General features: G+C 34.1%; 2 protein-coding genes across 6 annotated transcripts in view; both read right to left on the bottom strand.

The window, feature by feature from the left end:
* Positions 1–5,503, bottom strand: part of LOC150095108 (MAP/microtubule affinity-regulating kinase 3-like) — a 360,635-nt gene extending 355,132 nt beyond the window's left edge. For 3 of the 5 annotated variants that reach the window (XM_090411530.1, XM_090411532.1, XM_090411529.1), the window contains exon 1: positions 5,352–5,502. The gene's annotated coding sequence lies outside the window, so the exon portion shown is untranslated. Of the gene's footprint in view, positions 1–5,351 lie in introns of all 5 variants that reach the window. The other 2 variants (XM_090411526.1, XM_090411528.1) reach the window with 2 other exon arrangements.
* LOC150095109 (uncharacterized) lies at positions 3,831–4,268 on the bottom strand. Its single transcript, XM_090411195.1, has one exon. It carries the CDS (start codon positions 4,266–4,268, stop codon positions 3,831–3,833), a length of 438 nt encoding a protein of 145 aa, XP_090267321.1.
* Positions 5,504–14,875: the final 9,372 nt, after the last annotated feature.

Raw genomic sequence — 14,875 nt, 5'->3', positions numbered from 1 at the left:
TATTGTGAAACTCGGCTACTTAGAATAGTAGGCGACTGGGCCATCTTACCCGATGTAATTTTATCTGGTAACAAGACTATCATAGGAAACGATCAGACTTCTTTTACGAAAATAATTAAATAGTATCGACGCAAATGGCAGACCTATACATATGCCATTGCAGAACACGACCAAATGTGTTTGTTACGATGAAAATAATGAAGCCGTGAATCTTGTTGTTTTTTTTTTAAAAAAGGAGGAGAGAATCTTATATTTCATATATCACCAAGACCTTACATAAATAAAAAGTTTAAAAAAACATTCGTAAAAATGGATTTTTCTTTACATTATACTTATCACAACGACCACATTTATTCATGTGTGTGTGGTTCAAGTTTGGCATGGGCAAGTACGATTTTTTCTCTCAGAAACTCAAGTTTTTAATCCACGACTTCAAAAAATTCGACTGTAGATCTCATATTATTAAAGATAATAATAAGAGTATTAGGATTTAGAGTCACGAGATGGCAACCGTTATCTGCGTATTATTTCTCTCCTGAAAAGCTCTGATGCATCCATAGCTTGGGCTCACTATTAGTAATAGCTGAAGACTTGCTGTCCACCGTCCTTTAAGACGTAGGCTAAACGACCTCAGCAGAATAAAAGGCGTTAGCGGATTTTTAGGAATATATATATATATCCTCAATGCACAACACTAGACATATGGCTCAGTTGAAATGCCATTATTCTAACGATACTGAACAAAAACTCATCATATAACAGAATTGAACACGCCCCTATTATTAATAAAAACTACAAACAGTTGCTGCTCTTTTAAAAATAATATAAAAAGTCATCTACTATAAACTTAATCTCTAACGTGATATTCCCTCCATAACCAAATCACAACAATCTAGATCAATAATTATATTGATATAAATTAAACTAGCCTTAAAGATTCACTCTATTTTTAAAGAATGCTATTTTCTAGGAAGTAATGTATATGAACCTTATGCACACGACTAAACCAGTTCACTTTATAAATGCTTCGCTGGAAGTTGTTAGCATTTATTGATGCATCAATATTAATCATTCCAGATGGTTGCTCAATATGAATTATGGCTCAGAAAAGCACTTTATTTATCTGCCAACCTCCCATCAATCAAAAAGTACATAACCATATGTATTAAATTTCGTAGTAGAGAGATTTCCATCCATCTGAATAATATAATCTCGTAGTATAATATAAATTATTTAATACGTTTGTAAATAACCATGTCTTGTAATGTTGCTCATAATGCTAATAAGTTAATACGTAATAGATGGAAATGAAGGTATTATTAAAATAATAATATTATTATTAAAATAAAATATTATTATTAAAATAATTTAATCAATATTAATCATAATTTTAAATAATTTTAATATTATTAAAAAGAATAATACCTACTATCAAACTCGCCAACATTCGTAAATTAGTCTATGAGATGAAATTCACGAATTCAAAATGAAATAAAATAATAATAATAATACACGATATTTCCAGGCAAATCCGTTGTGAGTTTTTCGCCTTCATGACGAGTTAAGGCCAGCTGGTTTGAAGGGGTGTGTGTGTGGGGGGGGGGGTGACCCTCGTTATGAAGGCGAAAAACTTTTACTACACCTTCTCACCCAATCTTCATCTCAGAAGACAGTTGCAGGAAGGAGGGGGGGGGTTTCCAAAACACTCCGTTTTTCCTTTTTCAAACTCAGCTCTTAATTGTCTTGTATTAATATTTCCGTCTACAACATCAATACTGTATACTTTTCTGAATGTATCCCATTCATTTTTGTGAGCTACGATTTACATCAGTGTTTCTCAACATTTCGATAATGATGGAATTTCAGATGAGTTGAATCTCAAGAAGACGGAAGAAATGGAAGACACGGCACACGAAACTTTCAAAGACGTTCCGGATGGTTTGGAAAACCTTGCATACGCTCATTTCATTCGCATATAATATTCAAGCAAATTGACACTGATTAACAACTTTACACGACAATCTGTAGTAATTCCAAAGAATAGAATGAACTTGCCCTTCAGAAATCAATCAAAAAATTTGTGATTTTCCAGTTAAATAAAAAAAAAAGAAGAAGAAAGTATGATAATGTCCGAAACAGTCATAAAAGAACCACATTTGCAATATCATTATTCTATAGTGAAACCACACCATCACAGTAACAATGAAAACCCAGAGCTGTTTTGACTTGGGCTAAAATATAAAATTTACAAAAAGAAGCAGTTGCAATAATATACCTATGATTCATACAGCTTAAGTATACTGTACATGTATGAACAGTTAATAAACAACAACAAAAAAAAACTTTATTGATACGCTTTAAAATATAAATATTTTGAAATTAAAAAAAAAAACTCATTCGGTCATCTTCAGATACAAGAAGAGCACCACACTGTAAAATCATTTTTACAACAAAACAGATACAATCCCTGTATATTCAATCAATCATAGACATTTACACTCCTACCGAGTTCCTTTAATACCGCCTTTGAGAGATGGATTCTAATTCTCCATATGGTATTTCCAAACGTTTCATTATACTGTTGATCTTTCTTCTTTTCGATAAAACTGGTTTCTTCGTTCAGAAGAGGGCACACTACATTATACGTCTCTAACTCAGCATGGTTGTGACACTGAACAATGGAACCGTTGGAAAGACGTGAGGTCCAACTACCGAATCAATGTTAGATATGAATGCCTATTTAAGATAAGTGCTAAATGCTCTGTTATACGGCGCTAAAGAGTTGCAACGATAGATTATCCGTGCCAAAGTGTGGAAAATTGCGATCTTAAAGGCGTGAATTAAATATTTCCTTTTTTATCAAGTTCACAGGTTTTATATATTTTATACATCTGTCGTTTTAGCGAGAGATCACATAATCGCTGGGCCACACTTTCCTTGAATAGTTAGCCACTCGTAAGTTTTTATCATGTTTCAAATAGATGTCTGGTTTTTGAATCACTGATTATGGAATAAGTTCATACCAAATATCTGATGTTTTATCAATTAGGTTTTTTTTTTTTTTTTTTACTATGCGTACAGGTATATTTGTAAAGGTTAAAACCTTTACAAATAGAAGGAGGAGAAAACGATACGGAAAATAGTGCTCCAGGACCAGCTTTACGCTCCAGAAAGCGCATCCTTGGGTATAGGCACGTTTACAAGGACATAATTCCATCAGTATTGTTACTATTTTATTATTATTATTATTAGAGGCCTACAGAAAGTCAAGAACTCATCGAGGGAGGCCATAAATCGCCCGTACCAGTTGCCATACCTTCTCTTAAATCCATTCACACTAGATACACTTAGCCATAAAATATGGCTAAGTGCAGATTTGGTCATAAAATATAACCAAATCTGGAACCTCCTCATGCATCTCTATCCTTTCATCATCCAATGTAGTGGAGCACTGTGCGCCAAGAGACATACACCAGGTTGACAGATCTTAGCGAATTAAGAACTCATTATTTGAATAATCATTACTAGATTTCTCAGACCAGTCACCAATTGGTCAGTCGCCTCTGAATCTTCCTACCACTTTCTCATTTACAAGATCCAGACCACCAGACCAGTAATCCAGATGTGAACGTATCATCACCTTATAAAGAGGAATAATATTTTTTTATCTTTGCATGTTAGTGTGTCCTTCATTAACCAAGTAATCTTATTAGCTACCTTAGACACCTTAGCGATATGTCCTCTGAACTTCAACCCTCTATCCACCAACAAAACCATGTTCTCTCCAGTACAGTATCATATTTTTATCCATCCATTCCAGACTTCTGTCTTTAACCAATACTTGGAAATAAAAGTATTTCGAATATTTTTGCCACCACTCCCGAGATGATGATTGGCCTGTAATTTTCTACTGCAGCCTTAAAGCTTTCTTTATGTAAAGGTACTATTTTACCCTTCTTCCACTCCCCAGGGACCTTATCAGAGCCCAGACTTAAGTTAAACAGCCTAGTAAGATGTATTGACAATTCCTTTGCACATACCCGAGCTGATATCCCATCCAAACCCACAGCAGCATTTGCATTTAAATTCTGCAATATCCTAAGTACTTCTGATTCATTAACCTCAATTCTCATGTCAGTTATTGCTAAATAAGATACAGAAATATCCTCACTTGGGTGATAAACTTTTGGAAAGTGGTCACTCAGTATCTCTACTATTACATATGTCTCGGTCACCTCGCTACTATCAGCACCCACTAAAGTTATCATTCCGAAGGCATTAGTCCTATTACTCTCCACGTAGCGAAAGAATTCTTAGGAATTTCCTTTGATCTTCTTGGCTAAGGTCTTCACATAATCTGATTTAGCCTTCCTTACTATTGCTGGTAACCTTTCTAGCCTGGAATACAGTTCCATCAATGTGGTACTGTACTTCACTTTTTACTGCTCGTGAGTGTGCTGATCATCTTTATCCTCCATAATATTTATTTATTTTTCAAATCATGCCTGATACTACTACTCATCTTACACCCATCTTATTTATCTTCCTGATGATGGGAGTACATTCTGATATTTCTTCCTTCAGATACCCGTTGATTATATCCCGTGTACTGCTAACATCTTTCTCCTGCAATTTCTTATGCCATGGGACGGTGTAAGCTGCCTACGAAATTTTTTTGATAATCACTTGCCCTGTAATTCTGCATATAGCCCCTTCTTAAGAGAAAAATCCACAAATTTTGCAACCTCCCAAGTCAATACCGCATGATTACTCTCATTAATCGGAAGTAACGTGGACACCTTACTTACGAACAGATCTTCTGAACTTATGACCACGATATAAAACAAGAGGACTGCTGAAAGATGGCATACTTCTCACACCAGCAAGTTCGTATTCGTACAATCCATATAGGTTGTACAGCCTGTGCACGTAGTTTTACTATTTTTCTGATTAGTAGTTGCATTTTAACGGGGGGGGGGGAATATGTACCATAATTCTTCAAATTAGAGAAGATATTCTTTTCAGATACATCACAGATAATCTCTTGATTGCAATTTATTATCGTTTAAAGTGTAATGCATAATTTTATTTAGAAATCTATCCCGTTATTTTGCGATTTATACCACAAAATATTTTGTTGGAATCCACTATTGTTTTCTTTTCCTAAATATTTAATCTTTATATAAAATACAAAAAAGAAAAAAGATTAAAATCCTCGCTACCAAACGGTTTAGTTGTCGGCATTTTCTTAAGCCTAATTCACGTATGGTATTCAAATTTCGTCTGTTACATACTATATCACCTAATGAACAGGAATGTATAATTGAAGAAAATGAAATTCTGATACTCACTGGCGAATGATTATTGCTTTTATCTTGACAAAGTCTCTCGCATAGTGTCCTGATCGTTCCAGCTGGATGAGTTTTAAGTACAAGGTAAGAAGAAACGGAAAAATATCTTTCCACCATTGTTTATGCTTTTACGAACCGGTATGCCAGTTCTGATGAGCGCGCATTCGAAGAAGGAAGTTCTATTAAAGCATGCAATGCGAAAAAGCATTATTTAAATAAATAAGTGAGTTAATAACATTTAGAAATAACAAAGACAATATAGAATCGTATATTTATTTACTATAAATAAAAGTATCAATAATCACACTACTAACCTTACATCATGCACAAACTAAGTTTTGCAAAATAAATAGAAATTTCCGTAGTTCTCAAATCCCTTTCTGGATTATATACACACACATATGATGCCATTTGAAATAGCTTATGATTGCTGGAGTTGAAGAATGTTCATAATCGATTCTATAAATATAAAATAAAATCCTATTTTATTTAAAGAAAATAAATTTATCCGGTAAATTCGATTGAATGCGTCTTACTATAGCCTCCCTTGATGAGTCTTGACTTCAGGAGGTGTTTGTATAATAATAATAATAATAAAATGAGCAATTAATTAGATACATATATTAATTATCCTTCTTCCCGTTTTTAACGGTTGGGGGGGGGGGATGTTTAAGAGTAATCTTGCACTGCTGGTGTGCGCGCGCTTCTCTCTCTCTCTCTCTCTCTCTCTCTGTGTGTGTGGGGGGGGGGGAGCGCACATAATAATATGTTAATAAAATGTATTTACAAACTATATTTTCAATAACTGGAATAATAACTGCTTTGTTACTCCGACACTGTCGAACTTGAATATCGTCTGCTTATTATTAAAATTCCTTAAGTTAATTTTGGCAATTTACAAAAAATGGATAATAAACAAACTATTTCAACACTTTAGAATCATGCATGTTGCTATATAATTTAATTAATCAATAATAACATGATGTTTTTAATTTATATTAACATCAGTCGGGCGAGGGAGAGAGTTAATATATAAATGAAATCAATTATCAAAACATACTAATATTTAACATGTTATCATTATATTCAATCACACAATTTAACAAAGCTTAGGTCACTAATCGATTGAGTAAAAGAAATCTATAATTGGTATTTTTTGGAATACCAATAACTGCATAGACGTGATCTTTATATTAATCATGTGACTATTGCTGATTGAGAGGAAGGTTTACAGCTGTTCGTCGAGAGAAATATAAAAATTACGTTAAGTACCATGACTGGAACAGTCTGGATTTGCAGATGCTTTAATCTTCAAGGAAAAAACACTCGAGTCTCGCAAAGGAGCCTTGGAAAGATTATACTAAGAGATATAATCAGACTGCAAACTCTCGACTATTATGATACTCATCTGAATTAGGGACCGTAGGTACATCAGATATATCCACATAAGAGCGTCATTATTTGCTTCAGTGATAATACAAATCAGGCACAATAGGTTCCATGGTAAATATAGGTTCTGAAGAGACAGGCAATTGAAAACTGCCTAAAGGAGTACGCTCATTATGTCCTTGGATCTTCAAGAGAAGATGAGTGTTGACTGAACACATTAGGCTTAATTGGCAGTAATGGATTGATAGGCTGTAATTATATTTTGCTAAGTTGAGATTTTAAAGTGGGTTTTGTTTTACGTGATCACCAAATACTCGTACTTCTGCTTCCCTTATCTTCGATGACACCGGGTTACCTATGAGGGACTTTTTTTTTTTTTTTGAAATGCTTATCTTGATGCATTTTGCTTAGCGGAATGGAAACCAGTGTTTGCGGATGTTTCTGCATTAAAATGTGTTTTCACATCACTAGTATCAAACTATGAGTTAAACGGCTTGATTTTTGGTGAAACCCTACTCCGTATAACCTTATGATCTAAGACATTCAAAGATCCTCTGTCTTTGCACCTGGTTATTGTTTTACGCCGACATACACCTTACTTACGACCTTACTGTTGTATGTTCCTTCCTTTGCCTTTTGATTCAACGTTCAATCCAAAACCATGGTACACTTACAACCACTACGAAATCGTGCATTTTTTTTAATTTATTTATTTAAATCAGAGAACATATAAGAACACCAGTGACCTCTAGCTTAATCTAAAACTATTTAGAATTTTCAAGTTTTATTCTTACGTGCATTACTTAAACAACCGAAAGCGGACGTTACATAATACTTAAAGGTGCGTGTGTATAGTACTCCGCTTTCATTGGTCGTACTGCATAACTGATTGCATAAAATATAGAATGAATCAGCTGTTTTGTTTTTCGTTTGTTATAATCCTTTATAATTGCAATGGGAGATGGACTTCCTTAAGCAGGTGACGACAACTATTGCTATTAGATATTGTTAATTTTCTTTTCTTTTTTTCTTTTTTTTTTAAGAATATTTATTTTTCCCCTGCAGAAAAGAGTTTAATTAATTAAAAATCGTTAAAACCACAATGGAACTATGAAGTCGCTGAAATGAAATATTTTGAGAATACGCTACATTAAAAAAAAAAAAAAAAAAAAAAGTATTTAGGTAAGTAACTAGAATATTAAAAAAATATCTAAAATTTATATGGAACGTTTAAAAGGTATATGCTATATATTTTATTTTAGAAATATTCAAAACGTTGAAATAATTATAGATTTCAAGTAAAATATGAGGTGATTGTATAGTCTTGCAACCTTGCTTCTACCATTTCGATTTTAGTGACCTACTACGGGAACTCTTTCCAGGATTTTTTTTTTTTTTTTAGTCTTTTCCATGTTAATCAATGTTTGGCACAGACAAATAGGGTCTTTGAATAAAGCAGGTGTTTAATATCGCAATACAGAAAACTCGACCGTAGAACTCACATTATTTCAGGCGACAGTATGAGTGCTAGGGTTTAGGATCACGAGATGGCGAAAGTTATTTGTATACTCCATCTCCGATGCTTCTAAAACCATCGAACCCCGTCTGCTCAGCAATGATATCAACTAAGAATCTGGCTGCTGTCCGATGTCAAAGCTAGTTAGAGCTGAAAGATCTCAGCCCCACTCTCTTGTGGACATTTAAAAAAAAAAAAGGCATTAGAGGATTTTTTTTTTATTTTATTTAAGTAAAATCTGTTACGTTATTATCTCCAAGAGAAAGAAAATAAATTACAATAATGGGTCACCCCATGTGAAATAAAAAACAAACAAACAAACTAATGTCTTTTATTCTCCAAAGAGAGCGACCAATTTACCCTAACTTTTAAAGACTAGTGAGAAGCTATCCTCCAACCTTGACCAATCTATCAGCCAAAAACTAGCAGTGATTTTAATCGGCATCCAGGGAGAAGAATACAACAGACAACTGAGACCATCTCTGGTCCCTAATCCCATATATTACTGAATGAATTTCAATCATCAAATTAAAAATTTAATTGAAGCTGCATAATTTTGTATTTTGGTGAAAGTGAGTTATCGTTATTTTACGTGACATCCCCACGGCGTCCAAGGACTCATCGCGGGAGGGCATTCTACTCTACTCCGCTACACGCATTTCACCGTCTACTCCTACTACTTAACTCTCCAATTACACACACTGACACTACTACCATCGATCGCCCATCACCACTAAAAAACAGTATTTTTTTGTTTGTAAACTGCATGTGTTATCATGGCCGAATTGCCTATACACGAGATGAAAAATTCGAGTTTCCGGGAGAAACCCTGCTACTTACGGGAATGGGTAACTTACTTTCAATTGAAAAAGGTTATATAAATATTCCTCTCGTCACGACGAGAATCGAATGCAGGTCTTTTCCAGTCGAAGGGAGCAATGTTCCGTTTCTTTCAATTGTGCTACAAAGGTGCTTCGTTATTTGGTTAACGTATCTTTTAAAGATGGAAGGAGAATTTTTTTTTTCCTACGATGCTATTAATTATTATGATACTTTTTTATAGATTTCGAGGGTTTAAATTAAATGCTGCTTATTTCAAGACCGTCCAATTTCTGATTTTTTTAATGCCATTTTAATGATCGAGGTGTGTACTTTTTGATTTTTTATTTGCATTTTTAGACAAACTATTTTTTTCAAGCTAACAGTCACCTGCTTTAGGAATTGCGAGTATTCTCCCTCCCCCATGTTATACTCTAGCCTGCAGACCCCAGGTTCCATTCACAGGTCTGAACCCTTGCGTGTTTTTTTGCATGTATGTAGTGGAATAGGTACTCTCCCAAATCAACTTGACTGAAACGTTTCTTCTGTGCCATAAAGTTTGCAAAAAATAAAAAATGTTGTATTTGAGGCACAAATAATTTATGCTTGGGACCAATGGCGAATTCTCCATGCTTATTAATTGAGAAAGAAGTAATATTTGTTTGTTAATAAATGCATGCATTTATAAGCATTCCATTTAGGCTTTTATTTTTGTAGATAGAAGACGTTTTAAGCTTGCGCGGCAATAATTGAGCTTTGCGTTGTGTATCGAAGTCGACGCTAATCAAGCTACCTTGGCTTGCTCGGTTGTGGGAGCATCCAGGTCCTCGCTTCAGCACTGTGATTTCACGCGCGCGCGCATAGCCATTTCCGCTCCCTCCACGTCATCTCACCCTGTTGCTTAAACACGGGCCATACGCAGTCAAAGTAACTCTAGCCAGTGAGCTTTAGCCAGCCTTTACAAGTGTGCGTGTTGCTTCGGAAAATTAAGTTACAACCAACTTTTTATGACGATGTTATTGACCAGTTCATAAAGATGAACTGTAGGGTAGAATTTGTATTCAAGTAGCTAAATTGAAAAAAAAGATAGAATATCATTTGTGAAATAAATGTTGTATTTGTATGATTAAATGTACATACATTTCTAAATACAGGTAACCCTCTTATAACGCGGTACTTATACAACACGGTTTCGATATAACGCGGTCTAAAATTTGAGTAACCCTTGTTGAGCGCGGTACTTATACAACACGTTCCGATAAAAACATGGTCTACAAATTGTAGTAACTCTTTATCTTTTCATATGTTTTTCACCTCGCGACTTAAAAATCAAATTTTATCTCCGTTAAATTTGTGTCTGCCTGTATTCCCGCATGTAATTATAAGTAGCGAATTTATATTAGGGGAAATACCCTTTAGCACGCATGTACCTCAATTGTTTACCGTATAAAACGTTTGTTGAAAATTGTCCTCGTTTCTGCCAGGAAAGTGCATTAAAAATCATAAGTGTGTTCATCTCAAGCTGAGCACTTTATTTTCTGGTGAGTTACATACAATATGTAATGCTTGCTTTTTTTGTGTAAAAAATTATTTTTTATAGTAATGGCCCAAACTACAACGAAAGGAAAAAACCAACATTGAAAACAAAATTAATTTCTCTCGAAGAAAAATATTCAAAATCTTGGATCGGTTGAAAAATGGAGAAGAACCAGGAGTTTTTTCAGTGACTTTGAATTTAAATGAATCAACAATTCGAACAATCAAATAAAATGAACATAAAATCCGAGAAAGTGTTTATTGCTAGGTCAACGATAAGTGCAAAGCGCGTTGCTCGTGTACGCGATATTCTAATGATTTCGATAGAAGATTGCACCTCAAAATTCCTATGGATGGAAATCTTATTAAACAAAAAAACTCTCAAAGTTTATAAACATTTATAGTGCAGACCAAGTGTTCAATGCGGATGAATCCGAGTTATATTGGAAAAAGGTGCAAAAACGCACCTATATTTCGAAAAATGAAATATCAGCTCCTAGATTCAAAGTTTCCAGAGAATTACTCTACTGTTTTGTAGTAATGCATCAGGTGATTACATGACAAAACCAATCCTCAAATCCTCGTGCTATGAAAGATTAAAATATACACTATTTTATTTTTCCTGAAACATTTATGCATTATATGCAATGAAGTTTAAGTACAATTTGTAATTTTGATACTTTTATACTATGTATTTGTTTCATAGTTTATATGTTTTCTTAACTTACATGGATTACCTGAATTAAATAAAAATATATTTTTTGTTGGATATGTCATTGTTTTTTATATAATTAAAAAAAAAAAAAAACGATTTCGGAACATAACCCTACATTTTCTATGTGATCTGAGACTCGCATAACTTATATAACGCGGCATTTCTGTGGAACCTAACATCCGCGTTATACGAGGGTTACCTGTACTTAGTTTTAAATGGTTAGTAATTCATTATTCCGCTAATCAGACTTCAATCACACCTCTCATTCCCTGAATAATAACATGAGCAAGCGTGAATTTCAAGACTAGCATTCGCCCCTGCGTGGGACTAAGCAAAAATGGGAATGTTTTATATTATGAATTGATTAAAAGGAAGAAAATCGCAATTTTTCATCTGCATCTTTCAAATTTATTTGAATTATTAGAATTTTGAGTGTGTCATGTGATAATAGTAAATGGAAGGGTAAAAAATAAATGAATCTATGCTTAAAGAGAAAAAGATTATTTATGTAAAGGAAGGTACATAAAGCGTCCACCATCGAGACGGAAGAAATATAATTCAATACGTCATTTTATTATTATTATTATTATTATTATTATTATTTGTGTGTGCTTTGTTTTCACAATTCAGTCTTCATTTCATTTTCAAGAGAAATAGTACTTTGATAATTAACTAAAGCGAAAAAATATATTGTCATGGAGTGTTATATGGTCCTTGTTTGGTTTTAAAAATAAACATGGTAATAACTCAATCAACGCAAGAGTAGGTTATGAACAGGAATTATATAAAACACTAGTCTCATGTCCAAACTTACAATAATTGTGGAGGCTGATGACGATACAGACAAGTTGGCGTCTGTAACTCACCAAACAGCATGTTGATGCAGGTTAAGACAGGATTCATCATGTTATTTGTCATCCCATTTATTTGTGCGAGTCTCATGTTAGCTGTGAGGTTGGATTTATACTTAAGTTGACGAAGTGTGATAACGACGTGTTCTGTTGGTTTTTTTTTTTTTGTTGTTGTTGTTATTGTTTCGTAAACTTGTTTGTTCTCATAGATCATCTTAATTAATAGTTGAATGCGAGTTAAGTAACAAGGTGACATTAGCAAAACTTAGATCAGGTGTAGGTAGTATTGTAAATATCTGTACATATCACTGGAAAAAAAACTGTTTTAAAAACCATTAGAAGAAATCACTCTGGAGTGTGAGAAAAATGAAGTGCTAGAACTCATGCCGAATAAGGATTTATATATTCAATGTTTTCAAAAGTTAAGTAATCCTGTAGGATTAGAAGATACGCTTACAACTCGTTCATTATTTGAACCAGAGTGTGTTCTAGAATCAGTTAACCATACACGTATTATCTTGCATTAATTCTCCCTCCTTTTGCTGACAAAATTGTTTTCTAAAATAAGAAGAAAAAAAAACATAGAGCAAATAAGATCAGAAGGAAATTAAAACTGGTTTCTCTCTTCGTGATGATTCTAGTAATCATGATGAAGAAAACCCAACTCCTTCTTTCAATTAGATTGTCTTGAATACAAGAATTAAAGAAGTAATTCTCGAAAGGTCTTTTAAGTCTTTTCCGAAAGGTTGGACTGGACCATTCCAAAGCTAAAGTATGAATTTAAATGTAGCGAATATTTAGAAATTCTATAGCTTTTAGAAAGAAGCAGGGAATACCACCACGTGTTGAGAGAACAAAATAGGAAAAGGATCAACGTCACTGAGAAATTTTGATGAGGATGAGATGTGGACTGAAATTAAATATAACCAGTGGGTGTCAACTCACCGTGGGAACTTTTTCTCTGGATAAAACTGTGGAGATTTCAAGGAAAAGTTGATTAAATTAAAAGCCATTTCATTGGGGAAAAAAAGCTAGTTTGAGTTTTTAAAAATTAAAACATAAAAAAACAAGACATCTCTTTTTCTGAGTGGACAGTTTTAGGGGAGTTTTCAGAAAGCAACGTTTGCTGTTTAAGGCGAAGTACAATCATTTCACTGGGGCAATGGCCAGGCTACACTTTCCTCCATTTGTGACGTATTTAAAAGAAAATGATTGGTTAAAATCTGAAACATTTTGTGTTTTCATCGACTGTCTGAAACACAACACAATAACATTCATACTTTTCAGAGAATTTTGATAAATCCATTAGAAAGAGAAGTTTCACACTTTGAAAAAAAATGTATATTATTTCAATGATGGCTCATCATTTGTTAACCTAACCACGAAGAAGATTTTGGCTTATTTGCACAGTGGTACTTTTATGTCGAGTAACGTGACAAGAGTCCATTTAATGGTTTTGGGATACTATTAAACAGTTGGTCACAAAGGCAAGATTGCAAATAACTATTGAAAACCACATATTGCTACCAGAAACCATGTTCGACTTCTGTCCTAACAGCATTGCCGGCATAAAATTCTTTTTTAGAATCTAGTGAAAACTTTGAACATGAAGGTAAGTTTGAAGATGTTGCATTCACTCGAGCATCAAAGGTTACTTTACCAAGAATGAATGATTATATCTGCTGTGTTTAAGATGATATCTATTAAAATGAACTTACTATAGAATTGTTATTAGAACTGACAACAATAAAAATGTATTTTCCGATGAATGTTGTTGTTATAATAATAATAATAATAATATCTCCTGGAGTCAGACTCATCGAGGGGGGGAGAGGGGAGAGAAACGTTTATACCAGTGAAACAGGTATATGTTGCAAAAGTACACAGACCTACGGAAAATCTCTCCTGCCTGTAACGTATTTATCATACTGAAACTTTTAAACTCATTCACAACATACTCAGGCAATACATTCCACTCACCCCACCCCTCTCTACGTAAAAAAAAAAAAAAAAAATTCTCACCTTCTTATTCACCACTTCCTTGCTCAGTTTCTAGAGATGGCCTCTGGTTCAAGTCCCTTCCTTATTTTTCACTATCTGGAAAATCTCTCTCGTATCCATCCGGTAAATACCCCTCATCGGCGTAAATGCCTCAATCATATCATCCCTTCGCCTGTTATCAGTGGAACTCTGCAGATTACATTACTTCAATCTATCCTTCTAGCTAACATTTCCCAGTCCTGAAATCATTTCTGCCAACCTCCTCTACGCTTTTTCAAAGTATCTTCATCCCCTCTAAACCCCGGCAGTTCCCAAAATCAAAACATTACATTTAGCAACAGTAAACTGTTATCCCCATTCATCTGCCGACATACCCAGCTTATTCAGTTCCTCCTGAACAGCCACTACATCAGCACTACTCTCACAATAATTTTCTCCTCTCCAGCTTCACGTCATCTGCAAACAACTGAATCTCTCTTTGAATTTCAGTGACAATATGATATAAAGGTTGAAAAGTAGTAGTTCCCAGCATAGAACCTTCTGGAACTCCACTAGTAACTTTCCTTTTCCCAGATATTGCCCATCCATACACAATCATTTGATATCTATTAGACAACCAATCACCAATCCACTCCATATCATACAATAAATCCATACCATACCAACTTAATATCTAAACCCATACGTTGCAGCCTAA

The sequence above is a fragment of the Typopeltis vanoorti genome, chromosome 21 (genome assembly GCF_054136105.1).
Source record: "Typopeltis vanoorti isolate ZY-2024b chromosome 21, IOZ_Tvanoo_1.0, whole genome shotgun sequence".
NCBI classification, from domain to species: domain Eukaryota; kingdom Metazoa; phylum Arthropoda; class Arachnida; order Uropygi; family Thelyphonidae; genus Typopeltis; species Typopeltis vanoorti.
This window is presented reverse-complemented; position numbering and strand designations above follow the sequence as displayed.

Coding starts and splice junctions, on each gene's coding strand:
- LOC150095109 (XM_090411195.1), bottom strand. CDS start 4,268: ATGATAACTTTAGTGGGTGCTGATAGTAGCGAGGTGACCGAGACATAT.